General features: G+C 39.0%; 3 protein-coding genes across 4 annotated transcripts; 1 reads left to right on the plus strand and 2 right to left on the minus strand.

The window, feature by feature from the left end:
• Positions 1-147: 147 nt before the first annotated feature.
• Positions 148-5,164, minus strand: tfb2m (transcription factor B2, mitochondrial). The gene is made up of 10 exons (XM_061041068.1): positions 5,012-5,164; positions 4,118-4,422; positions 3,283-3,466; positions 2,976-3,067; positions 2,713-2,866; positions 2,345-2,493; positions 2,119-2,208; positions 1,805-1,864; positions 1,559-1,707; positions 148-1,060 (listed from the first exon to the last, which is right to left on the minus strand). Exons 2-10 carry the CDS (start codon positions 4,403-4,405, stop codon positions 871-873), a joined length of 1,356 nt encoding a protein of 451 aa, XP_060897051.1. The 5' UTR covers positions 4,406-4,422; positions 5,012-5,164; the 3' UTR covers positions 148-870.
• Positions 5,165-5,297: 133 nt separating this feature from the next.
• LOC132976601 (saccharopine dehydrogenase-like oxidoreductase) lies at positions 5,298-14,215 on the plus strand. Its single transcript, XM_061041069.1, has 12 exons — positions 5,298-5,712; positions 7,060-7,172; positions 7,958-8,038; positions 8,868-8,997; positions 9,177-9,226; positions 9,333-9,463; positions 11,002-11,119; positions 11,578-11,697; positions 11,816-11,872; positions 12,026-12,137; positions 12,583-12,664; positions 12,809-14,215. The coding sequence occupies exons 1-12, from the start codon at positions 5,514-5,516 to the stop codon at positions 12,897-12,899; spliced, it is 1,284 nt and encodes a 427-aa protein (XP_060897052.1). The 5' UTR covers positions 5,298-5,513; the 3' UTR covers positions 12,900-14,215.
• Positions 14,216-16,153: 1,938 nt separating this feature from the next.
• Positions 16,154-24,859, minus strand: gcfc2 (GC-rich sequence DNA-binding factor 2). 2 transcript variants are annotated; one of them, XM_061041071.1, is made up of 18 exons: positions 24,454-24,859; positions 23,383-23,484; positions 22,684-22,905; positions 22,067-22,315; positions 21,339-21,439; positions 20,999-21,144; positions 20,654-20,837; positions 20,067-20,190; positions 19,895-19,946; positions 19,620-19,717; positions 19,331-19,530; positions 19,079-19,223; positions 18,643-18,764; positions 18,388-18,464; positions 18,024-18,090; positions 17,748-17,894; positions 17,463-17,599; positions 16,154-16,448 (listed from the first exon to the last, which is right to left on the minus strand). In XM_061041071.1, the coding sequence occupies exons 1-18, from the start codon at positions 24,752-24,754 to the stop codon at positions 16,316-16,318; spliced, it is 2,607 nt and encodes an 868-aa protein (XP_060897054.1). In that variant the 5' UTR covers positions 24,755-24,859; the 3' UTR covers positions 16,154-16,315. The 2 variants fall into 2 exon arrangements, with proteins under 2 accessions (XP_060897054.1, XP_060897053.1); XM_061041070.1 differs by having other exon boundaries at positions 22,067-22,318.
• Between the last annotated feature and the right edge of the window lie 134 nt (positions 24,860-24,993).

Raw genomic sequence — 24,993 nt, forward strand, 5'->3', positions numbered from 1 at the left:
TGCCATAAGCAGTAAACTAAAAGAATGACAGACCGTAAAAATCCTAATAATTTACTGTGTGCAATCAGGGAAGAAAAATAAAGTCAGGGCCAAAACACAGTCATCTAGTAACAGTGTTGGTTTGAACACGTGATAAAACAGGGCTGAAATACTTATCATTTTTTTAATTTAATTGCAATTAAAATTCATATCAGACACAAAACTTACACAGAAAACAGATAAACTAATATAAACAAGTCAAGCTTTATGGTGAAAAAATGTCCCGTCTCCTCGCACTGCTGTAGGTCAGGAAAATTGCACAATACATTATACATACAGCATTGTCTTCAGTAAATCTGCTGCCAGAATCAATTAGAAAAGACAAAAAATAGAAAAGTATGTGCAACCTTTAATTAATTGGGATATCACTGTAATGGCCATGTACATCCACAAAGCTTTTTTAGCCCCCTCAGGCGTGCTGCAAACATAACATTATGCTCTTAACATAACACATCATAAGAATTTTATCCTGCAACTTTTCTTTAATCCACAGGTTGCAGAAAACCGTTCGACTTTCTCATTGGCAAGAACCATTTTGGTTTTAATTTTTGTCTTATGTGCCAACTCAGGGTCATCAATGTCCAGGATAGTAACAAGCCGATGTAATTCCTCCATTTTTTCGTCCGTACAGTAAGACACTTTCATTTCATCATTTCAGAATGTTACCAAAGTATCTATGTAGTCATGTGTTTCTGCAATTGTAATCTCTTCAGTGAGTCCTCATTTCATAACAAATATTATAATACTATTGTTATTTATATTATCATTAAATAATGTTTTTTTGTTTTATTTCATTTCCTAAAAAAACTATACAAACAACCTTAATGGATTTTATCCCCAGCCTTCCCTCTGTGTGTTCTCCAGAATCTCTTCATAGAGCCAGCTCTGTGTGAACTCCTGACTCTTGTCCATTAGCTGGAACAGTCGACGGTACTCCTCTGGATATACATGGCCTGTCAGGATGTCCTCCGGCAGGCCCATCTCTGACAACAGCTTACTTCCGCTATCTGGTGACCAGAGACTGAAAACAAAAAAAGATAGGTGTGTTAACTTGTACAGTAGGGCTGTGCGGATTCACTGATCTCACAACTTAAATACGATTATCCTGTCAACGATTCAATATCACGATGCATTAAGGTGGCTTGCATCCTTAATTTTCTGGGTTTTTTTGCATTGCTTCTTTTTTTTAATCAATGAAGACAAGCAGTCAGATAAATATGAACTCCCATTTTTTTCTTATTTAGAAAGTGCTTTAGAAATCAATGTCAGCATAAATATCTTTACATTATAAACCAAAATAAATAAATTCCATAGGTCCAGCTATGGCTTGAAAATCTACAAGCAGTATGCAATAACTGATTATGTTCTGTCACTGCATCGATGCAGTATAGTCCACATCCAAACACTTTTCATTTCAACCCCTCTGTTGAAGGATCTATAATACTACTACAGTCCTGATACATTTGGTGAATCTTCAATCCTTTAAGTAAGAACACGTCCTTGATGAATCATTACTTACTTGAGTCTGTCAATGAGCTTGACCTTTCTTTTTGCCAGACACTGTTTGATCATCATGAGCAGAGTTGAAGCATTGGAAGAAGTGAGGCCTGCAGAAAAGAGATCAGCCCGGGGACGCAGACGCACCAGGCACAGGTGGTCGTTGGGAAGCTGAGGTGAAAGAGAAGAAGATGACGAGAGTAAAGGTTAACTTTAATAGATGATATAAATAACTTGTACTGTAATGGAGTCCCTCTCTCTCTCTTACCATGCCCTTAGGGCCCGATACACTCTGTCGTGAAGACGTAACAAATGACTCCCAGGGCTCCTGCACAGACAGAGATTGGGAGGATTGACAGTATGAAGGCTCGGTCTAGCAAATATACCCACATTATTTTCATTTTTATTTTGTATATGTACCAGGCTTTTGCCTCTATTAAGCATCATAAAACACAGTTACATGTTTTTAACTTAAACAGGTTTTCCTGTTATTACTGTAAGCTGTTTAAATGTCAGCATTCTTAGTTTTAACACATTTGCATTATCAGAAATATATCTCTGCCACCCTGCCTCATTCTGTACCTTGTGCAGCAGTTCAATATCACAGGCCATCTGCCAGAGGACAGTGAAGGCTCTGTAGTGCATCATTTCTCCGGGGCGCGCCACCAGTTTCTGAAAAGAGTAGTAATCACAATCTCCATTCAGGGAACATCACCACATCTGAACTGACAGGTTCTAACACCAGGTGATACATTGACTGATCTTTAATTCTACAAATAGATATTAAAATGAAATCTTCTTCTCTTACCAGGTACTCCTTCTCACTTATGAAGAGGTTGAGCTCTATTCGTCCGTATCTGTAGACAGATAGCCGTTCAAACAGAGCGTAAACCATCTTCAGGAGCAAGCCACGCTCATTACGCTGGGGCAGCATTCCCACCACCTTCACAGGGACGTCTAAGAAGACACACATCAAGAAGTTACCAAAAACATCTATCAACTTCAAACAGGAAGGTCCACTGAACAGTTCAGTGTTTATTCAGTTCAGGTGTGAAGCAACAAAACAACTGTTTCTGTGTCATTGTATTTATTACAAACAGTTATTCACACTTTCTTTACATATGAAATTAGCATCATAGCAGTGTCTTAATTTGGCTGTATTTGTCTTTTTCTCACCATCGGTCCAGCTGGTTTCTGATATACCCAGATCTGTGAATAGTTTGTCGGTGAACATTGCAGGGGGTTTAACGTTTCCATTGCCAATAGGGTCTAGTTTGAAGTAGTCACAGTGAACCACTTCCAGCTGACCATCAAGATGACTTTCCAGCTCCTACAACGTGATAGAAGAAGGGGGGTTAGATGGTTTAGGGCTGATAATTGGTTTATCTCGACATAAGGACACAAAAAATTGTTTTGATGCTTAGAGATGTTTGAGTTACCTGAAGATCTTGCAAGAAGAACTTATCCCCTTCAAGAGCCACGACTCTCTGAGCCCCAGCATTAAGCAGTGACTTAGTCAACACCCCAGGGCCTAAAAACACAGACACAAAGACCAACATGTTCTTGTTGTTTGGCAGGAATAATGCACTGTGAGCAAACATGTTATTAGAAATACATATCCAATTGTTTTGCTATTGCTCCCCAGGCAAAACTGTACTGTTTCGTTAGCATCAAGTTACATTTAAGTTAAACACCAAACACCAGACAGAGGAGGTGGACTCACTTTGACTTTGTGCAAATACATACCTGGGTTACATTCAAAGATCACAGTGTTTGCATCCTCAGGTTCCAAGTGCTGGGCTACCAGTTTAGCTAGGTCAGGGTCTACGAGGAAACGTCTCATGGTTTTACAGGCTTGAGCACGCTGAACGTTTTCCTCGACCTCACCAAGGTCAAGGAAGTCATATCTGCACAAAGGTCTGCACTGGCCCTGGTGAAAGACGGAAAAATGAACAGAGATTACATACAATCACCAACAAACATAAAAAAGCTCACAGCATTTGTACTAGATAGGATAGGGTAATACTTTATTGATCCCCAGAGGGGAAATTCAGCATTGCAGCAGCACAGACAAGAAAGCTCAAATACACATTAAACAGAATAGATAGATAAATAAAAAAAATATATATTTATCCATTTAGAATGTCTATAATGTCCTCCTCCTCACACAAAGTGATTCAAGCTGCCAGGAAAAAAAAACTTGAGAACACTTATTGGTTTAAAAGTAAAGAAGTTAAAATTTTAAAGTTTTGAGAATTGCAACAGCAATTCGTTTCAGAATGTAGCAAACATAATAATAAACCATGAATAAGGTATAACAAAAAAGGGTCAACTAGTAGGCTAACATCTAGCTTGGTACATCACATCACATGTAAGAAACATTGTTCAATACAAATGGGAGTGTGGTGTTAAACAGAAAACTTATAACAGAAAAGTACTTCTATCTCTAACAGAGATGTATGAGTTGCATAAGGAAGGTGCTATGGAGAAATCTAATTAGACTGTTTTGAGCGACCCCTGTTCTTTAAAAAAGTACCAAGCTGAGGAGGAATCCAACAAAGGTAAAAAAATAAGTTCCTACCTGTAAAGCTACCGCAGACAGGTTCCTGTGTGTGAAGGCTGAGGAAGGTGATGTCCTCTCTGCACGAGGCTGTTGGGAGCATGACCCAAGTGAGGGCCGACCAGGACCAGAGGAGAGAGAGTCCAAGCTATAGGCCCGTCTATGAAGCACAGAAGCTCCTGGGACACAACCACCAGAGAGACACACAGGGGACAACACTGCCTTGTGCAGACAGGATCTACTTCTGAGGGTCTGGTAGCAAGCAGAGCGCCTCAGCAGCTCCACTACCCTACACATCTGGTACGACATGGTGAACCAGGGGAGCCCTGAAATAAAGACACAGAGCAAAGGAGGGAGGGGGGTTATTAAGGGGACCCCTTATAGAGGTCAATGCCTACGAGGAACGGAGAGGAAGGGAGAAAGGATGTTAAGATGGGGCGGCTGTGGCTCAGTTGGTAGAGTCGTCGCCTGAAAGGTTGAGGGTTCGATCCCCAGCTGAGCAACATGTCCGATGTGTCCTTGGGCAAGACACTTAATCCTGCATTGCTTCTGCAATACTGTGGCGGTGTATGAATGATGATGTACGTCGCTTTGGATAAAAGCGTCTGCTAAGTACATTGTAACATTGTAAGATACATGATAGATATTAAAGTGACATTAATCTACACATAAACATGAATTATTATTGTTAAATTAAACTTGGATAACTTGCTTGTGTTGATGCATCGCAGAATATGATGCACAAACTCGCCAAAGCGGCAAACCAGAATATTACATGTAATCCGTAACATCAAGGTGTTACACAGTTTAATCGTTATTTCACGCGTGTTAGCCGTCTGGCTATCCGTATGCTAACATAACTCACGACTCAAATGTTACATTTATGTCATTTATTCTGGAGAGACACAAACATACCTTGCTGCAGAATATCCTATATTTCGAAATGTATTGGCATCGTTGATTTAAATGTGGCTCTTATCTGTCGGTTCGCTGGTATGACTCCATGACATTGAGCACCCGCAGGTTGTTTTCGCAACTCTCGTGGTGTTACAACCAGGCGCGTCTGAGTGTCGTCATCTTCAGGCGACCACTGAAGGACCAATCAGAAACTCCATGAAGTTGTTAAGCTGACATGCTAACGCTTTAAATATAAATGAAATTTGGTTGAAGGCATGCGCTTGTAAAAAAAAATACAAATATTGCTTTAAATACATGTTGTAAACAAAACTAATTATTAATGACTAATAATCTTAAAAAGTAACCTGTAACCAAATATATGTTAGCATTTTAGCATTTGTTGCTAAGGAAGTAGATAAAGACGCACTGTCAAAACTGCACGCAGTTGTGTCTCATCGTCGTCAGTCTGTCAGAGAGGTGAAGGTGTGGTTGTAAGCTCTCTACTCTGCTTGCTGTCATCATGGCTCGTGTTGAAACTTCTTCTAGCAGGCCGTACCACCTGGTGATCTTCGGGGCGTCTGGATTCACGGGACAGTTTGTGGTGGAGGAGGTGGCCCGGACCGTGTCCGAGGGTCCCAAAGGGAACCTGAAATGGGCCGTGGCGGGCAGGAGCAGACAGAAACTGGAAAAAGTTCTGGAGCAGGCCGCCGGAGTCCTCAGTATGTATGCATGTTCACACTGAAGCATGTTGTTTAAACTGAAAGCCCTGAAACACACATCATGTTCCTGTTTAATTGTTTCACTAAAGTGTCGATGCTAAAGGATGTTGTAGTTGTTGAGCTGTGCTTTTAATCTGATTTTCCAGGAATGCATCGTCTAGTGAAAAGGATAACTGCTTATAACTGGCTCAGCTAGACAATCCTGCTAACTGACTTTGACCCTAAACGATGACTGAACTCCAAAGTACAAGAGATGTTGCAACCAAGACTTTTAACTGTATTATAGTTTTATTAAACTAATGATGGACTTATGACAATGCTTCAATCAATGTTAAAATCTATACAAAATTACACGTTTTTCTTATTTTTCCTATAATACAATAATCTCAACAATGAGTATGTTCAATTTAAAGTATTTATAGAGCAGTTTATAGTAACTAGTAAACATTTGCCTTACTGAAACTGAAACTGTGAGCAGTAACTTCTCTTTTGTTACCTTATTTATAAATTGATAAATTATTAATCAATCAAACTTGTTGTGGTCCAAAATGTGATTATGAGCCTTTTATAATTAATCAATTGAATACTCTGAAGGCAGACATTATTGTTTTGAGTAATGTCTTTTCAATGTATATTTCTATTTAAGGGCAGAAAACAGCACAAAAACAGTCTTGCTGTTTTTGTGCTGTTAGAAAAAATTGTGCACTGAAAAAATTCAGTGGTGGCTTCTTTTTAAAGATGATCTGCCTTCAGATCTGAAAACGAAAACAAATGCAGCTGATTTGAAATTTGTGACAAAGTACTGAATACATTTGTTATGCCTGTCGTGTTCCAGATTGATGATTTGAATCATCTACAGTATGTGACACTCTTAATATGGAAACTGAAGCTCCTCTCTTGATCAAAGCCAGAGAGCTATTCTACTGTCATGATTCTGCTGTGGGTTTATAGAGGATTAGAAAGTTATTCTTTGGTCGCCTTCTATTCGGCTTCCTCTTCAGGGAGTGTACAACAGCTGATGGAACATACCTGCCCACTGGGAAGCCCCCAAGCCATGAGAGCACACACACACACACACACACACACACACACACACACACACACACACACACACTCGACACACAGACTGTTAAGTTAAACGTCTGGGGACAAACTGCAATATGCCTGCAGGATTTTTTAAACTGTATTTTGTTGTAGAATATTTTTGTTGCCTCTTCATTTACAGTTTCACTCACTTTTAAAACAGGTATACAGAGAAACATTGGTCTTTTTAATGGTGTCAATCAGAGAAGAGTTTTGAAAAAGATCAGGATATCATAGCACATAACTTTGTGTGTGTCTGTGCAGGTAAACCAGAACTGAGGGCAGAGGTGGACGTCATTGTGGCAGATGTAGGAGAACCAGACTCTCTGGCTGCCATGTGCAAACAGGCTGTGATTGTTCTCAACTGTGTGGGGCCTGTAAGTAGACTGCAGGTGTATGTGTGTTATCTATTTAAATTTGAGTTTTCTTTAAGAGAAACAGAAAAACTGAACTTGCTCTGTCATGACACAAAACCGTTTTTCCTCACATAATCTCATCGTACTTTTGCATCTGTGTAACTTAACTTACCCCCATCTCTCTGCCTGTCTTCATCCCTCTTTTCCTTCTCTCTCTCTCACACACACAGAGCAGCTTGTTCTTACACAATGAAGGCCACTGACTCGCACACAATAACTCTAATTGTGTTCAAGTCTGAATGAAAAGTAAATTCCCATCACTGCTTTGCGTCCCGTGCATCACTCAGGTTCTTGTTGCCAGCCAAATTCTTCCTCAGCTGTGAGCACAACTTTTAAACACAAACCACACGTTGCCAGCTTATCTTTCACTGAGACAGGCGGTTGAAGCCAAAAGTAGACGGACCATTAGGAGCATAAAATGTAAAAGAGTTAGCATAGCCACGGTTAGAGAGACTAGATAACATCCCATAAACCACAGGCTTAAAACGTCTTTTGAATTGTTGAATGGTATAAATGTCTAAATCAAAAGAAGAATAGACAGATGTACTCCAACATCAGAAGAATAACAAGAATCTTATGATGTAATGTTAACATGTAACTCACATGACGGCATGATGAACACGTTTAACAGGATTTGCTCAGAGACGTGGTCCCTGAAAATAAGTATTTGTTTCAACTTTCTCCTCAGCAAAATGAGGACAAACTGCAAAAAGCTGAAATTTGTATGTGTTTCTCTGTGTGCACAGTACAGGTTCTACGGTGAGCCAGTGGTCAAAGCCTGTGTGGAGAATGGAGCCCACCATATCGACATCTGTGGAGAGCCTCAGGTATGTACAAAGCATCATGTTTTTATAGAAGTTTGTGCTACAATGTGTAGTTCAATCATAACCTTCATAAGGGTAGTGCTTTTTATACTTTACTCTTCCCTTTTTCAAAATCTTAAAACTAGCACAACAGATGTTTGATCCAAAATTGTATACTAACGTTGCCCCTTTTTTACTAATACCAGTGTTTGCCCCATAAACTTACAGTTGTTTTTAACTTTAAGAATGTAATAGTCAACATGTATTTACCATTAATGAAGCAGATTCAGGTAAATCTCATGATATTCAATTGGCTTATTTTTTTTAAATTTCTAAGCAAGAATTTAAACCTTCCCTCTGCACCCGCATGATGTCAGTGGACATTTTAGCTTAAATTGTTCGGATGTTCTTCTGCAGATTTCCCAACATTCAGCTTGGCTGTTGGTTGTGTTTGGATTTGATACAATATGTGTTGTGTGTCATTTTGTGTTCTTTTTTTTTTAGATTAAGTTATTTCCCACATGGCCTCATGACAATAGCTTTCATCAGTCGTAGTTGTGATGGTCTGTGTAATGCAGCATGTCTGCGACTAACTTCATGTTTATGTGTGTTTGAGGCTTTTTCTTGGTTCTAACAATGAGCCTCACAACGTTCATCACATCAAAAGAAAATTGTTCAAAAAGAAGCCTCTGTTCTGCACATCGATTTAGTTTGGAGATTATCTTCATGCTCATTTGTGATTCTGTTGAAAAAATGTGTTGAATTGAAAACATCATACATTACGTAATAACCAGGAGAACAAAACATTTTAAAGATTATGATGTTTTTTGTGTTTCTTTCCGGCTGTGTGCAGTTTCTGGAGGGGATGCAGTTGAACTACAGCAGCCAAGCAGCTGAAAAGGGTGTCTACATTATCGGGAGCTCTGGATTCGACTCCATTCCTGCAGACATGGGAGTCATCTTCACCAGGGATCAGTTCAGGGGTACACACACACACACACACACACACACACACACACACACACACACACACACACACACACAAGAATTAAATAATCAAAGCCTCTTCTGACGATGATATGGTGTGATCCACTCAATCTGTTTTTTTCCTGCTTATGATTTCTTCATTTTAATATTTGTGTGTGTGCATGTTCATCTGTAGGTACTCTGACTGCAGTGGAGAGCTTTCTAACTGTTGGCTCAGGACCAGAAGTATGTAACTACATTACCAATAATTCCATGTGGTACACTGGTTTCTCGATGATTGTTCATCATGTTTTTCCCTTATCTCTAATGTTGCTTGATTTTTCTCTGCCAGGGCGCATGTGTCCATGACGGCACGTGGCAGTCAGCCATCTACGGGTTTGCCGATGGTCCGAAGCTCCAGAGTCTCAGGAGGAAGTTCAACCACAAACCTCTCCCTGTTGTCGGCTCTAAGATGAAACGCAGGTACATAGAGTAGTAGTGTTTTTATGCCTTTTTCAAGAGACATCAAATCCTCTATCTTTCCTGAGGTTTTTCTGATTTGATTTGATTGATTTGATTTCTTTATTCCTAACATGTAACATAAGACAGAGGTGGACATAAAAAAACAGACATAAATAAACAATAATAATAATTACAAACAGTGGAAAGTATAATTCAAAAAATGTTTTAAAAAATTTGGACGCTATGCTATTTTAAGTTACATCTTATGTAGCACTTAGATGGCCAGTTTGTCAAACCCAGTAAATTAATATTTAGTGCAGATGAGTGGGTGGATTCTCATGTAGATGGCATATGTCCAAAAGGTTCTTTGCATCCTCTGTCTCTCCAAAAAAAATTCATGAGGTCAAAGAAACTGCGGTTATGTTGCGTGCCCCATGTACTGTACAGAGGCTGTAGTCCTCGTCACAGCCACCGTGGGATGGAATTAGACCTTGGCCCTTTGCTGCATATCAGCCGCCACTCTCTCCTCCTGAAAAATTATAACAAAAAAAACGACCTGTCTCTTTGCATACTACGTGTCACAATTAGCATCATTACACTAAAATGAACTGTGGCCTAAAGGTCACCGAAACATTAAACAGGTTGTTAACGTTCAGTGAATGCAGGGTAATCTAAGCATTTGTATAAAACACCTGGTGGAGACAATATGTCATCGCTGGAGAACAATTATCTCTATTGTTCCTGTGTTAGTGTGTGTGGCATTTTGAAGCATGGAAAGTAGTGGTCACAATAGAAGTCAGAATAGTAACTTCGGGGGTTATACAGTATATATATTAACTTTGCTAACTAAGACTGATACAGCCTTCTAAAAAGTTCAATTGGTCTTAAGAACATGTTTAAGCACAGGACGAGGACTGTTACTTACGCCTCTTATTAAGAAGGGATGGTCATTATAAGACGAGATAGCTCTTATAATGACAAAAAAACATTGTCATCAAAGTATTTCATTGTGTTTTTAGCATTTTGACAAATTGAAGCAATATCTCATTAATACAATACATGGCATCGAGAATCCCATATGTTGCAAATGCAGGAATTAATTTGGTCATTAAGTAGTGAAGGCTGGTGAGTTAACGGACCAGTACAGACATCGTTATGAGAGTTTGAATGATCTACTAACAATTGAACAGCCAATATTCATATTTCTGTTGACATAAATAGCATACAGGAATATATATATTGAATTATTGTAATGTCTTCAATCAAGTCAAATCAAATTCCTAGATATACCATAGACTGTAAATATGAAGTTTGTATACACTGAGGAAGACTTTGGACAAATGAAAGCAAATGTTCTAGTGCTCTCTGGTGGACAAGTCATGTAGTGTTTAGAAATGACCTCTACATATCAACATGATTTTAGAATTACAATTTCTTGTTGGTTATCAGCAGCATATACACATACAGTATGTGATGAGGTATTAAGAGACAATACTCAATCTCTGCTGAATTCTCTGTTTGTTTTCTCAGCTTGTGTTTCTCTGTGTGTTTGTTTGTAGGGGCTCGCTGTTCTTCAGTAACGAGATCCAGCAGTACACTGTGCCCTTCATGGGCTCTGATCCGTCTGTTGTGAAGAGAACTCAGCGCTTCCTGGTGGAGGAGCATCAGGCCACTCCGGTTAGACTTCACTTGATAGTTTTCTTGAGTTTTTTTCCTCTCATTTCTTCTTATCACTTAATTTCAACCTTTTTTTTTTCATCTGTGCTTGTAAATAGGCACATTTACTATTATTTTTTTGTAGAGTTTTCCTGTACAAAAGCATCATGAAGACCAAAAGTGTTTCTATTTTCACTCACACGTTCACATTTGACCAAAAATAATTGGGAAAAGGCAGATTTTTGATTAATTTTGATGAAATCATTTGGATTTTACTGATTTATTGATGAAAAGGTCTGACATGTAGAAAACATAATCATTCCGAACAATCCCATTGACTCTTTTTACTGTTGAAGCTTTATGAGTTACAGTCCTTTCTGTGTGCAGGAACACATGCTCTTCACTCTTATGTGAACACAGCATGAGCCGATCACTCCCCCTGCTCTGTTTGTGAAATCATCTGTGTTTGTAAACTTCAGGTTCAGTATGGAGCTTATGCAGGAATAGGAGGCATTGGGAACATTTTCAAGCTGATGTTTGCTGGCATGATGTTCTGGTTCTTGGTCAAGTTCAGTTTTGGACGCAACCTGCTCATCAAGGTAAACAAAAATGGCATCGAAACAATTTGTATACACTTTACTGAAGTCAGTACTGTGTGTGGAGAGGTATTTTTGTAGTCATTGATCTCTGTTTGTTTTTGGTACCCAACTTTTTCAGCACCCGGAGTTCTTCTCCTTTGGACTCTTCTCAAAGGCTGGACCAAGCAGGAAGCAGGTAAAGTGCTGACGGAGAAGATACATTTTTTTAAACTCTGTAAATTCTCTCCTGTTGTTCAATTCACAAACAAAAACATTTAGGTCAGGAAGAAAAGTATGCTTAGACAGAGAAGTTCTGTTTTCTGAAAAATAGTGTCCATGCATGTTTCAGATGGAGGCTTCATCATTCAGGTTTGCCCTGTATGGAGAGGGCTACACAGAAGGACAGGACCCCTCCCAGGGGAGACCTGACAGCAAGATCCGCACATTGGTTCAGGGACCAGGTAATCCGAAATGAAATACCAGACTCTACTACCAGATTATTTTCTTGATATATGAAATATGATGTGTGTCATTACCCAAATAGACCACACTAGGGTGTAAGCATGCTAGCATTTATCTCTGTCATGTCCTGATTTGTTTGTTGTCTCTGATGCACTCCGTCTTTTGTTTGTTTGTAAATGTATGCATGGTCTGGCTGGACTGTGAAACAGAATTGCCCTCTGGGATCAATGTAGTTTTCTAAAACTTATAATAGAAAACCATATTTTGGTTTTCCCTAATTTAACAGTTTAGCCTGTTTTTATTTAATGTTGCTACTAATGTGGCTTCATAAAAACATCTACCACGCTCTCTTCTCTCATGGTTTGGTAATGTTACTGTGTCTGCTCTGTCCAACACAAACAATGGTTCTCATGGTTGTTCAATCTTTTCTCTGTTGTTATTTAGAGTGCGGATATGTGGCCACACCCATTGCCATGGTACAAGCTGCTCTTACAATCCTGAATGAACCAACAGCCCTGCCCAAGACGTAAGTAAAAAACAAACAACGAGCTAAATGGCTGATTTCATATTTTCAAAAAAATCTAACTGCAGTTCTTTTTGGTGCTTTATTTATATAAATGACTCAAAGGAGCCCAAGTACTGTGAAATAATATAACATCTCAATTTCCAGGGGCGGAGTATACACTCCAGGAGCTGCTTTTGCAAAAACCACACTGATCGACCGTCTGAACAAACATGGCATCCAGTTTTCTGTCGTCTAGAGTTTGTCTCCTCCCTGATGCATTACTACAGGTTTCTCTCAGTACTAAGTAACTACTGGAAAGTTTCCATCTGAAAAAAAAGAGCTATTTCATTTTCATTTTTTGTTAAATTGGTTGATTTGGCATTCTCCTTTTTTCATTTGGACACAAACTTGTCAGTCTTCCTTTGGCTTGAATGTACTGTTAATATTCTGCATGTAAGATACGAATAGCACAACCAGTTAAGAACTGTGGGTGAAAAAAACACAGAAACCTTCCACTAACTTGATCTCTGCTAATAGAAAAATAATTTTGGCCATGATTTGGTTCACTGCTTTACTTCAACATTGAAGTTTGTCAAGTTACATTGTACCTCATATAAATAAATCATATAAAAAAACAGTTCCTTAACATTCTGATAAAGCAGTGATCAGAGAGGCAGCACATAGATGTCCCTCTCTAGTCAATATAACATCTGTAAGTGTCATGTTGTAAACAGAAGAAAACTTCTCCTCTGCCAGTTTATTCATTCAATAAATCATCTGGATAGACTCTTCATTATGTGCCACACCTTCATAATAACATTTAGCTTTACAGGAGGAGATGGTTGGATCTGATTTACAATCGTTTGATTCATGATGAACAGCACAGTAGGCTGATAGCTTCTCAGTGTAACATTATGCTGGAAGAATAAAAAGCACGTAAGGAGAAAGTAAAAAAAACAAGCTGCTGTAAGTGTTTAAGAAATGTAAACCATCTTAAAGTGTTATCCTTGTAACATACAGTAACTTTATATTCACCAGACATAACTCATTGAGACGCACTAACATTGTAGCAGCAAGTTTGTCCTTCAGGTTCAGTGAAGTGAAGCTGTCAACAGGATAGAAACCTGCTGTGTGTGTCTGTGTGCACGTTAGCCTGTCTCAGCCTGTTAAGATGAAAATCCTGACTGCTTTGTTTGTTCTTTGTTTTATGGCTGTTTGTAGTCAGACTATCACTAAAACATACTTTCAATGTATTTTTCTTGTAGCTGAATTTGACAGAATTCTTTGATATCCAGTAGTTTCTTTGAGTTCTGGCAGATTAGGCACAAAGTAGTTTTTTGCTCAAACAGTGTGATGTGCATGATGCTGAATTGATCCTCTCTGCTTCTTTTTTTTTAATAACTGATTTAAAAAGAAATCTGAAGTCATGTTTTTGTCGACTGGAGTGGTTTTCTTCATGTTATCGATCTCAGTTTGGACTTTTTTTGCATCATGTGCACGTAAGCAGTTGCATTATGGTTTTGTTTTGGTGTGCTTTGCTTTGGACCTAATAAAAGAAACCAACTCGGCCAATGGAGACAATTCTTGTGTCTTTCTTGTACAGCTTTATAAAAAATACATGCAATGTGTATCAAATAAAAAAGATCTGTGGATGAAATTTATTAAAAGACATTTGAAAAAAATCACCAGTTAGTTGCATCCCTCCTGCAATTAAGAGTAAGTTATGGAAATCAAAAGTTGAGTTTGTGAGCCCTTATAGTCATGTCATATCATTATTAGACTCAACGTGCCCTTGCATCAAAGATTCTTAGGGTATATCCCTTTGTGCTCTAAAGCTTGAGTCTCTAAAAAGCTGAGTCATTTTGTGCACATTGCTTTTTCAAGCTGTATTACACCATGATATCTACAAGAACTCTGATATCCAACGGTAAAGGTTAAGGTGTCATTCATAAATCACAACTTTCATCTGTGTCTTTTCGCCTATAAGAACACAACCATCAAATACATGGCAAAAAAATGCCTTTGAAATCAAATCTACAAAATTATTGTAGCAATAAATTCCAATACACAGAACACCATGGTAAAAGTACTTGATTTGAAATAATTTAATCAAAGCCTTGTCTTCACTGACTTCTTATTTAAGAAGTATAAAATGATAAGGGGATAGTTACATAATGACAAGTAGGCTGAGCCACGAACGCTGTAATAATTCAAGAAGATGGTTTAAGCGTGTGTTCATGCCTATTGCAGCTGTGTTTCCATTTTCAGGTTAAAGCCCCTGAAGTCCCGGGTGGCACAGTGTGCTCTGGCCTGGGGTACCTTCATATTATCCATGGCGCTTATGCCAAGAGTAAACCACAGTCTCCTTATGTGGTTTGTTTTCACATTATGTCTACTTCTGTTCTGTACTCTGTCTGTGCTCTTTTCTCTGAAACGACACGGTCCAGGAGAGAGGGAGGGGGAGGAGAGGAGAGGAGGTGACCAGATGAAGAGAAGAGCCTTCAACATTATTTTGGTTCATCTTGCATGTGCTATAGTGAACTATGCGCCAGTTTTGATATTAGAATTTTCAAAAAGAAGAGAAGTGATTTCAGGTATTGTGTTCGATCTCATTTTATGTCTGGGAGTGGTCAGTGGGCTAGTCCAACCCTTACTGTACCTGAGCAGGAACAGAAAGTTGACCTGCTACAAAAAAGCTCCGACCTAAGTATTAGCTATGCAGGAAAAACATTTAAACTTATTACAGCTAAACACTAAAGCCACAATCCTCCTGACTATGAAATGTTAAAAAACCACACCCTGTTGGACTTCAAATCATTCTGATGTTGAAAATACCAGTGCAAGTCCCAATGCAGGAAGCTTGAAATGTTTTCTTTGCTGCTGTTATGCAGGCAGTTTGCGTTTTTGCAGAGCAAGACCCACACACACACGTTCCCCTCCTTATATTGGTCAAATGATTTTGGTGTCTTCTGTTCCTGTAAGTATAAAAGATGGTCCAAGAGTTATAGCATGACAAAATTGCAAAGAGCCATTTATGTAAAATGTGTTTACACAATTTAATCCTAAAGCGGAGTCAAAATCCTTTTCCTGCTCAGATTATGGATTTGATTAAGTGTCTGCACCCTGCTGCTCTGTGTGTTGAGTGACTTTTCTACGCTATATACATGTATTTGTGTTCTATTATTCTAATGTACTTCTAATGTTATTGTCGCTACAATTATCTAAATTCCCCTCGAGGATTAATTGTGTACTTGTAGACCTATAGTATGTAATATGATATATATTTAGATTAACATAAACCTATCAAACTTCTCCTATCCAGATAGTGATATCAGTGATGTTCTGACCTTTGCTGTTAATAAGACCACCTTTTCCATTAGTTGCTACCGAGAGCCGACCTTTGTTTCCATGGTGTCAACTTGTAGAAGGTTTTGATTTTTATGTAAATGAGTTACTAATTTTTGTTTAAACTTGAATATAGCCGTAGAAACTGAGTAACAATTCCACATATATAGACAAAATTCAGATATTTATTAATAGAAAATACATAAAAAGTACATAAAAAAACAGCAATTTGTTCACAAATAAAAAACTCTCTCCAGATGTACATGTCCGGTTGTTACAAAGCATGGTTTTTTCTGTACCACCTTCCTTTCTTTCTTCGTCTCCTGATCATACAGCCTCTTGGTTGAGCAGCTGGTGAGAGTAGATCAGATCTTCATAGTGGTATTTTTCTGCTATAGCCATGATGGAGTCATTGCATCTGATTATACTCAGAACCTGCAGCACTTTCAGCACAGCAGACCTACAGAAGAGAGGAGCATACAAGTGTGCATGAAGATAACTATAGTTACTGTTGTTATTAAAGAATGAAGATAATTAAGAATATCTGAAGATTTCATACTGGTTACTTGTTCTGTTTTGTTCATTCTCTAACTTTAACTAAATATCAACTATAAGGTTCATAGAAATACAGAACTGAGGAAATCAAAACTCTTGACTTGTTAAGTATAAAGTGAATGATTTTTTAGATTGTATAAAGCAAGATAAAGAACTGGAATATGAATCCTGAACTACATTTCTTGCTGCAAAATGTTCAACTCTTCAAGCAAAGCTCCTCCTAATGAGATGTGATTTGTGCTGGTTAACAATCAGCCTCAAAACTCTCTATGGGACTGCCCTGATAGTTATCACACAACCCTTTTAATTAACTAGAAGTTCTCAAAGCTTGCTGAAAGCTGGACATGATGACAATATATATCAAGGGTCACATATTATTCTCCTTTTCAACCAGTTTAAAGAAGTCTCAGAGCTCCCCAAAACATGTCTGTGAAGTTTCTTGCTAAAATACTACTCTAATCCTGTACTGAAGCATTTCTATAAACCCCTCTATTTCAGCCCTGTTCAGAACAGGCTGTTTCTGTGTCTGTAGCTTTAAATGCTGTTGACCTGTGTTCGACCGCACCCCTCTCTGGAAGAGGATGTGCCTTGGCTTTCTCGCTCCATGCCTAATTGTTAATGGTGAGAGGGCAAACTCAGAGAGCAGAACAAACACCTAACTGTGGGAGTGTCACCCTCCTGGGGGAGGGGTTACTGCCCTTCGTGATGTCATGAAGGGAAACTCTCCAAACAGCCCTTTTGAGCACACATTTTCTGACAGGCTAGCGACACCTATTATTGTTAGAAAAATATATTTTTCATAATATGTGCCCTTTAATACAAAACTTTTCTTTCCATTTTAGTCTCACTTATTTGACCCTACACCCATGCCAAAGTAATAATCTTCCTAATATATATAAGTGTGTGTTGTTCTTTTCACCTCATGTTCTGATCTTCAGGAGGCTGCTGTTTGCACATGGTATGGACTTTCTGAACTAAGTGGTTTTTGAAATTCTCAAGCTGAGGTAAACAAACATCCCGTCCTTTGTGCCAATACAGCGGCAGGCTGTCTGCAATCTGAAGACAGAGAAAGAGAGATATAGAATGAGGTTAAGCAAGAGAATATGAGGGAGGGACAGCAAACAACCAGACTGAAGTTAAAATCATGGGCACAGACACCATAAATACACACTTTACACAGTAAAGGGTTGAAACATTTACACACCATTCTGCATGCATGAACAGCATTGTCGTCTAGTGTCTGACTGCTCAGTGTGATCATCAGGTATCTGCTCAGAAGTTTGTCCAACATCAGCTCCTTCAGCACAGACTCAGGAAGCAGCCGATCCCATTTCCCCATGTTACCTAGCAGCTAATAGAAACACAGAACGACTCAGATTACAAACAGCAGACAGATAAAAATATAACCCCTGCCCCATTTAAAAGACTGAAAAAGCCACATATTGTGTTCTTTATGATGCATTTAGTTAAGAGATAATACTTTTATGGCCGTCCAGAACTGTTGATCCCTGAAGTGACGCTGAGGAGACGAGCGATCTTCTAAGAGCCTGGACAGAAAAACAAACGACAGAAAGGAAATACTGAAATGACCATAGAAGTTAAAAACCATATCATTGTTGAATAAATGTTAAGGTTAAAGAATGACTATTTTATTTCAAGATTAAGCAAAAACATATGACATAGTTCACTCTATACTTTATATATAACAGCCAGGCAATGGCAAGCAGAAGATAAGAGAGCACAAGGTAGTTATGAACAACAATGACACTAAAGTTTTTTGTCAGTTTTAATTGTTCATATATACAACCATGTTTCAACTGAGAGAGGCAAGAACACAAACTGACTTTTTAGGGTAAAGAGGGATGAAGATATCTTCATCTACACAGCTTCTCAAGCGACGGACCACAGCCTCAATAAATGCCTGCACAGGACATAAATATACATCATTAAGACAGATATGCAGTGTATTTTATATTAAATCAATGTATGTATAAGTTACATCTATGATCCTTAAATGATTGTACGGCTGGGGCTTATTGCTTGTGTTTAACTTGTTTAAATAGTATCAATAAAAGCATAGTAGGATGAGTTGACCTCACCTTCACAGGTTTTGTCTGCTCCCCTTCAAAGATGGAAAAGTCCTCCTTCAGTCTGAGACAAAATTCAGACAGGCAGGCTGACTGATGGCTCGACATGGGATCCCACACCAGCTCCACCAATGCTGAGCAAAGACAGAGCAGAGAGGACTGTGATTTTTCTGTAGTTTGAACACGTGGTCAACACAAACTGTAACAGACTGTGTGGAGGGGCTGATTAGACCAGAAGACCTGGATGCTAACAAGCTGTACAGCCTTGTTGTTAAGCCGTATGAATACAATCAGAAAAGAGAAGTGTCTGGACTGGATTACATAGTTGTCCTATAGAGAATGCATGACATGAAAATATAATTTTATTGTTTTTTTTTCCTTTTATGAACCTTCAGTCAGCCTCTACCAATCACTATATGCTGCTCCTCTTGGATTGTGTGTGTGGTACCTGTTATTTTGGGTAGGACTGTCTTTTCTATGATATTGGACAGTGTTTGTCTGTCTGTGTGCTCCAGCTCTTCATGACCGTGACCATGACAAAAGGTCTCCACTGCTGTGAACCATGGGAGGTCTTCAAAGTCCACACTGTCATTCTGAAACAAACACACACATTTAAATTTGACACATATATTAACAAGTTGCATTAGACACATTTTCTGTCTGTATATGTGCATTTTCCCATGTTGGTGCCTGCTAATACCATAAGTAGGTTGAAAGCCAGCAGCTGATGTCTTATGATTGGGTTCAGCAGCTTGGGCAGACAGAGAGAGATATAGGCACTGTGGTAAGAGTCAGAGTAACATCCTCTCCATTCTTCAAAGCGAGACAGAATCTTCTTCACATCACTAAACTCTTCCTGGACGTCAGAAAACACTGCCTGGGACTTCGACATGATGTCAGCTGGAGAGGGAGCAGAGAAGGACGGATAGAGAGTCAGACAAAAATATTTAATAAAGTCATACAGCAAAAGGAAAACTATGCCAACTCACCTTTCTTCTTCTGTAGCTGCTGCTCCTCGTCAGCTGAAGGCTTCGTGTCTTCAGGGATATTTGAATATTCTTCATCTTGAATATCAGGGTCTTCCTTGCTGCAACGTGACAGATAATAATAATAATAATGAATTCATCTTTTATGTGAAGGGCTTTCTTTAATTCATTCTGTTAAAAACCTATTATTAAAGCATCAAAGTTCTGTATAGAGTACATTTTGATATCCAAAACATAGAAGTTATTAATTGATAAATTCATGTTTTTATTGAACTCACCTCTGAGTCTGTGTCCCACTGTTGGAGCCATCACTCAGCTCATCTTTGTTAACTAAAGAAGTGGGATTAAAAAATGTGTTAATGTAAATACTCCACACAGAAACTTCTTTGACACATATTGTATGGCTACATCACAAATACACATACACATAGACACACAGGTGTTACTCACAGCTGAGCTGCTGCAGACGGTCAGCCTGCTCCTTGATCCTCTGTCGTCTCTGTGCTGACAGCGCCTCCATCTGGTCAGACAGCAGAACGTGCAGCTCCAGTTCCAGTGAGTTGATCTCTACAACCTGTCAACAGCCAGCAAACAATCCTCATACTGTATACCTTCAGAGCAGGAAGTGTTTATGCAGCCTTAGGTTACTTTTATATTTGTGCCCAGCAGCAGATCAGAGCCAAAAGACTTTGTGGAAGCTGTGGATGTTTAAATATCATTTTCATCATGACAGAGATTATGACTTTAAAAGGTAGAAATGCCATGATTACAGCAGAAAAAAAACCTGATAAGAATATGACAATCAGTGCATCAAATTTGGCGACTAAAACCAGAACCCTGTCTGCTAACTCTAAAATCTAAATCCACTGTTGAGCCCAGTAAACTTCTTCCACTGAACCTCTAGATACATTATCATCCTCTTGTAAAGGTCACAGTCGGGATTCTATTATGTTAACCTTGGGAAAAAATGTACATATTTGCTTTTAAAGTGATGACGAATTAGGATAATTAATTGAAGAGAATAACTCATTTCTGACCTTCTCTCGTAAACACTCCACCAAGTTGTGGACGTAGAGGTTCATGGTTCTGTAAAACTTCAGCTGGCTCTCAGAGGAACTTTCCTCCAGAGTCTCCACAGAGGTTTTAGCACCATCAGCATCCCCCTCCATCCTCCTCAGCTGGGCCTGCCGTGCTCTGTGCACCTCCTTCAGGGAGTCTAGTCTAATGAGACGAGTAGAGGAATACAAAGATGTTCTGCTTGACAAATGTACTCTGAAATATCACAATATACTGCAGTATAAAACAAATATACTTGTTTTCACAAGTATGTCCGTTGATGGTGTGGTGCAACATTCATTTAAATACAGCTCGAGGAAACATACGTTCCAGTGATCCTCTTCTTGATCATTGAGACACTAATGGAAGGGAGAGTCTTTGGGACCCCCATTGGTCTCTTCTTCCTGTTTCGTCTGCCTCGCCTGCTGATACTGCTGCTGCTGTAGCAGCTGGATTCACTGCCAGATGGACTCTGAGGAGAGCAAAAACAAAGGTTGAAAGGTGTCATAACCCAGTAATTAGGGGAGTATATACCGGTACATAGGATGAATATTTACTAATATAGATACCATTCACCCAGATGAGAAACAGAAAAAAATATTTGAAAAATAATTAGTTGCAGAAAAAAATGGGGAAAATGAAACTGCCAAGCCAGTCTTTTCATACCTGTTCTCCTGGCCGTCTCTTGACTCCCTTTCCAATTTGTGTCTCCTCCCAAAGGTCCTGCTCCTCGCCATCGGTCCCAGAGAGACTACAATCACTACCTCCTAGATCACACACAAACAAGATGGAACATTTCACTAAGTGCAAGAAAGAAGTGATACACTATAGTAATTTGCGAAAGTATGCTTTCTGATACTGTATCAATTGTAAAGAAAAAACTATCATGTTTAAATTAATAATTTACCAGCAAACATGTTTATTATTTTACTGATTTGGGCAGATGTTTATTCTTTGACTTTGAAAACTTTGCTGGGATGTTGGAAGTTGCAGGGACTGATGACAACAAATGAAGATCCCTTCCCTTCTGATTAAATAAAAAGCTGCCTTTTCGCTCAGATTCTTTACACAAGGGGTTATGCTATGCTCCTTATAATATGAGCAATCACAATATATTGATTCACACTCATACTATCCATAGCATCAGCAGATCATTGCCTGACAGCAGCCCTGCACGACACATTCCTACAAGTTGATGCTAAACACGCAGAGTCAGACTAAACTAAATCTACACTACGTTATCCACTTCTCTTTTCTTTCCTCTCTCCCTTTCTGTGAGAGTCTTTTTTTCTCTCTAATTGTTCTCTGATCATTTTCTCTTTCCCTCCTTTTCTTCTGGATTTCGAGCATTCTTCACCTTTTCCCTCTTCACCTCACCGTCTATCCTCTCTTACCGAGTTTCTCAGTAATCCTCTCTCTGATGCTCTTCAAACGTGGGGCAAACTCAATTCTTCTCTCGTGATCATCTGGCTCATCATCATCATTGCCGCGGCCATCTTCATCCTCATCTTCCCTGCTGTAGTGATCGGGGGTGCTACCAGCGGAGCTCTGGCCATCTCTTCCCAGTCGAATGAACTCTTTCTGGGCTCGTTTAGCGTGACGCTGTTTCCTGGCTGCCTCGATCTGTTTAGCACTTGGAAAGACTACTGTGAAGACAAATTGAAAGATGCAAAAATTACAATTAAACAGCGAACATGCATTGCGGATAAATGATTTGCCCTTTTTTATCTGGTATTTTTGTCTGTTGCAGTCCTGAACTAATCCAGTCTAAATTCCTATCATTTCTTTAAGACCTATTTAAATGTCTGGATGGCATAACTGCCTGTCTATCTACATGCACTCTGTTGTCCACTTACTGTGTATAAACAGGTAGGTAGTTACACATGAATGGTAGAAAAAGCTAGTGTAATATGCTGCTTGGCTCTCCTTAGAGATTAAAGCATCAAAGTTCTGTATCAAGTACATTTACATTAAAAATCAAAATTAAACAAACAACAAGGAATACACAAACCTGGAGTAGTAGTAGAGCGGCTGGAGTCTGAGGCTGAGCTTGCTAAGGAAGACATGGAACTAACTCCATCACTATCCCTGTCGTTATCGTTGCCTTCTTCATCATCATCATCATCATCATCATCATCATCATAAGGCTGTGGAGAACATGGTGAAGCCACAGAATCGCTGTCTGAATCAAGCCTGGGGGAAGCAGATAGTGGAACATGTCCACTGGCTGGAGCTGGGACTACACAGAAAACACAAAGAATGTAAGTATGATGACATTTGCCAACATTATGAAGTCCTGATTTAGAGAACAGAAACAAGATGAAAATCCTTAAAAGTCATGGACAAACTTCTAAAACCTTTTCAACAGGCAAGATTAATGTCAATAAACAAAAATACATCGGTTTAAAAACAAAAATACATCTGAACTGGACTAAATCTGGTCTTTGCTGGCACAATAACCCTCTCCATAATTCCCCAACTAAATATATATAAACAATGTCTAAATCCACATTTAGACACACAATCAGCTGCCAGTTTAAAAGTTAGACTGAATGGTGTTCATAAGTCACTCTGTATTTATGTTAACATACTGGGACATTATTCCAAGATCTCTTTTTATCACATTTAAAAATCCCACAACACCACAAGTACAGCCTGAAAGATGACTTGTATTTACATTTATATTATGTATTCCTGTCAGGTCACCTACCAGATCGCTGGGTGTGTTTGGCAAGTGAAGCCTCCTTCTTCTTCGCTTGGAACAGCACAGCCTTGTCAGAGGTCTTCTTCACTTTAAATGTTGGTTCCTCAGCTTAAGTAAACACATAAGCAGAGATAAACATACCATGTCATACCATAACCAAATACTAAACTCTGTGCAGTGACCATTTCCCACATACAGCAGTATAATATGTCATTTTCATTGTACCCCTGTGCTTAAATGAGGTTTCTCTGAGTCAGGGAAGTAGGAATATGCACCTTGTTATAACAGCATAGACTTCTTCTCAGTAGGACCCACAGACTGTAAATATTAGACTGAGGAACTGAGACTGAGGAACAGCTTTTTCCCCAGAGCTGTCTCCCTCCCGAACTCCACCCCCTGCTGACCCCCCTTCCCCTGCACATCACCTCACACCCATCATCCCCCCACCACTCCTCCTGGTCATACACACACATCTCTCATCCACCTGTATTATAGTATTATAGTATGTTCATATCACCTCAATAAGTTATTGACCTGTAAAATATGTCCATATTCTGTATATTATCTGTAAACTAGTATAGCATGCTCACTGCACCTTAATCTGTATATTATAATCCTAAGAATATACTTAGCATTTATTTATATTTATAGCATCCCATTAATCCAGCCATATATACCCAATAATTTACTTTTTTTGGTCTACATCTGTAAATTTTGTAATTACTTGTACATAGCACAGATTCTTGCACTTTCTGCTTATTGCACTTCTGGTGAGATGCCAAACCTCATTTCGTTACTCTATACTTATATATGTGTAATGACAATAAAGTTTCATCTCATCTCATATTAGAGCCACTAACAAAGCTAAGCAGGACACGTGTACATTTAACTTTATTGGTGCATATTCGCTTAACCTTTCGGCAGTTCATTGTGTGCAAAAATACCAAATTATTCTGATAAAATGTATTTCTGTGGTGAGTTATTTCCTTTGATGCTTTTACGTTTCTTAACACACACTGACGTAGAGTCACCGTCCACCTCTGAAAGAGTTGACTAACTACATTTACTCATATTCACCTTCTTTGTCGTCAGAGAAACTGAGGGTAGTGTCTGTTTTCTTCTTATTGCCATGCTTGTCTTTAGTCAGCTCCGACGTCTCCTCGTCTCCTCCGTCTATGCTGGCCGTGTTGGGAGGCGTTGTTTCCCGCTTGGAGCTGCAAGAGATGCCGCGGCCCTGTGCAGGTTTGGACGACTTGTTTACCACAGCTGCTGCTTTCTCATTATCCTCTCCCCCTCCGCTCTTCTTCTTCTCGTCCTCCTCGTCACTTGAGTTCTCTTTTCTTTGCCGAAAGTTCCTCCGAGGCTTTTTGTTGAACATTTTGCACTACACTCACATAAACTCTGGTTGTGTACCTAAAATGAACTGAAAGGTAATATCATAAAGTGTGTGAAGGAGTCGCAAAATCTAACGTAAAGAAAACTTCTTCTTCTTCTTCTTTGGGTTTTAGTGGCAGCTGACATTCAAAAGAAGTCGCATTGCTGCCATCTGCTGGATTTAGCTACTCTTCACATTCATAAATCCTCTTCAACAGTACTCAACAGATAATTAAATAGGCA

Source organism: Labrus mixtus, chromosome 1 (assembly GCF_963584025.1).
Source record: "Labrus mixtus chromosome 1, fLabMix1.1, whole genome shotgun sequence".
Taxonomy (NCBI): domain Eukaryota; kingdom Metazoa; phylum Chordata; class Actinopteri; order Labriformes; family Labridae; genus Labrus; species Labrus mixtus.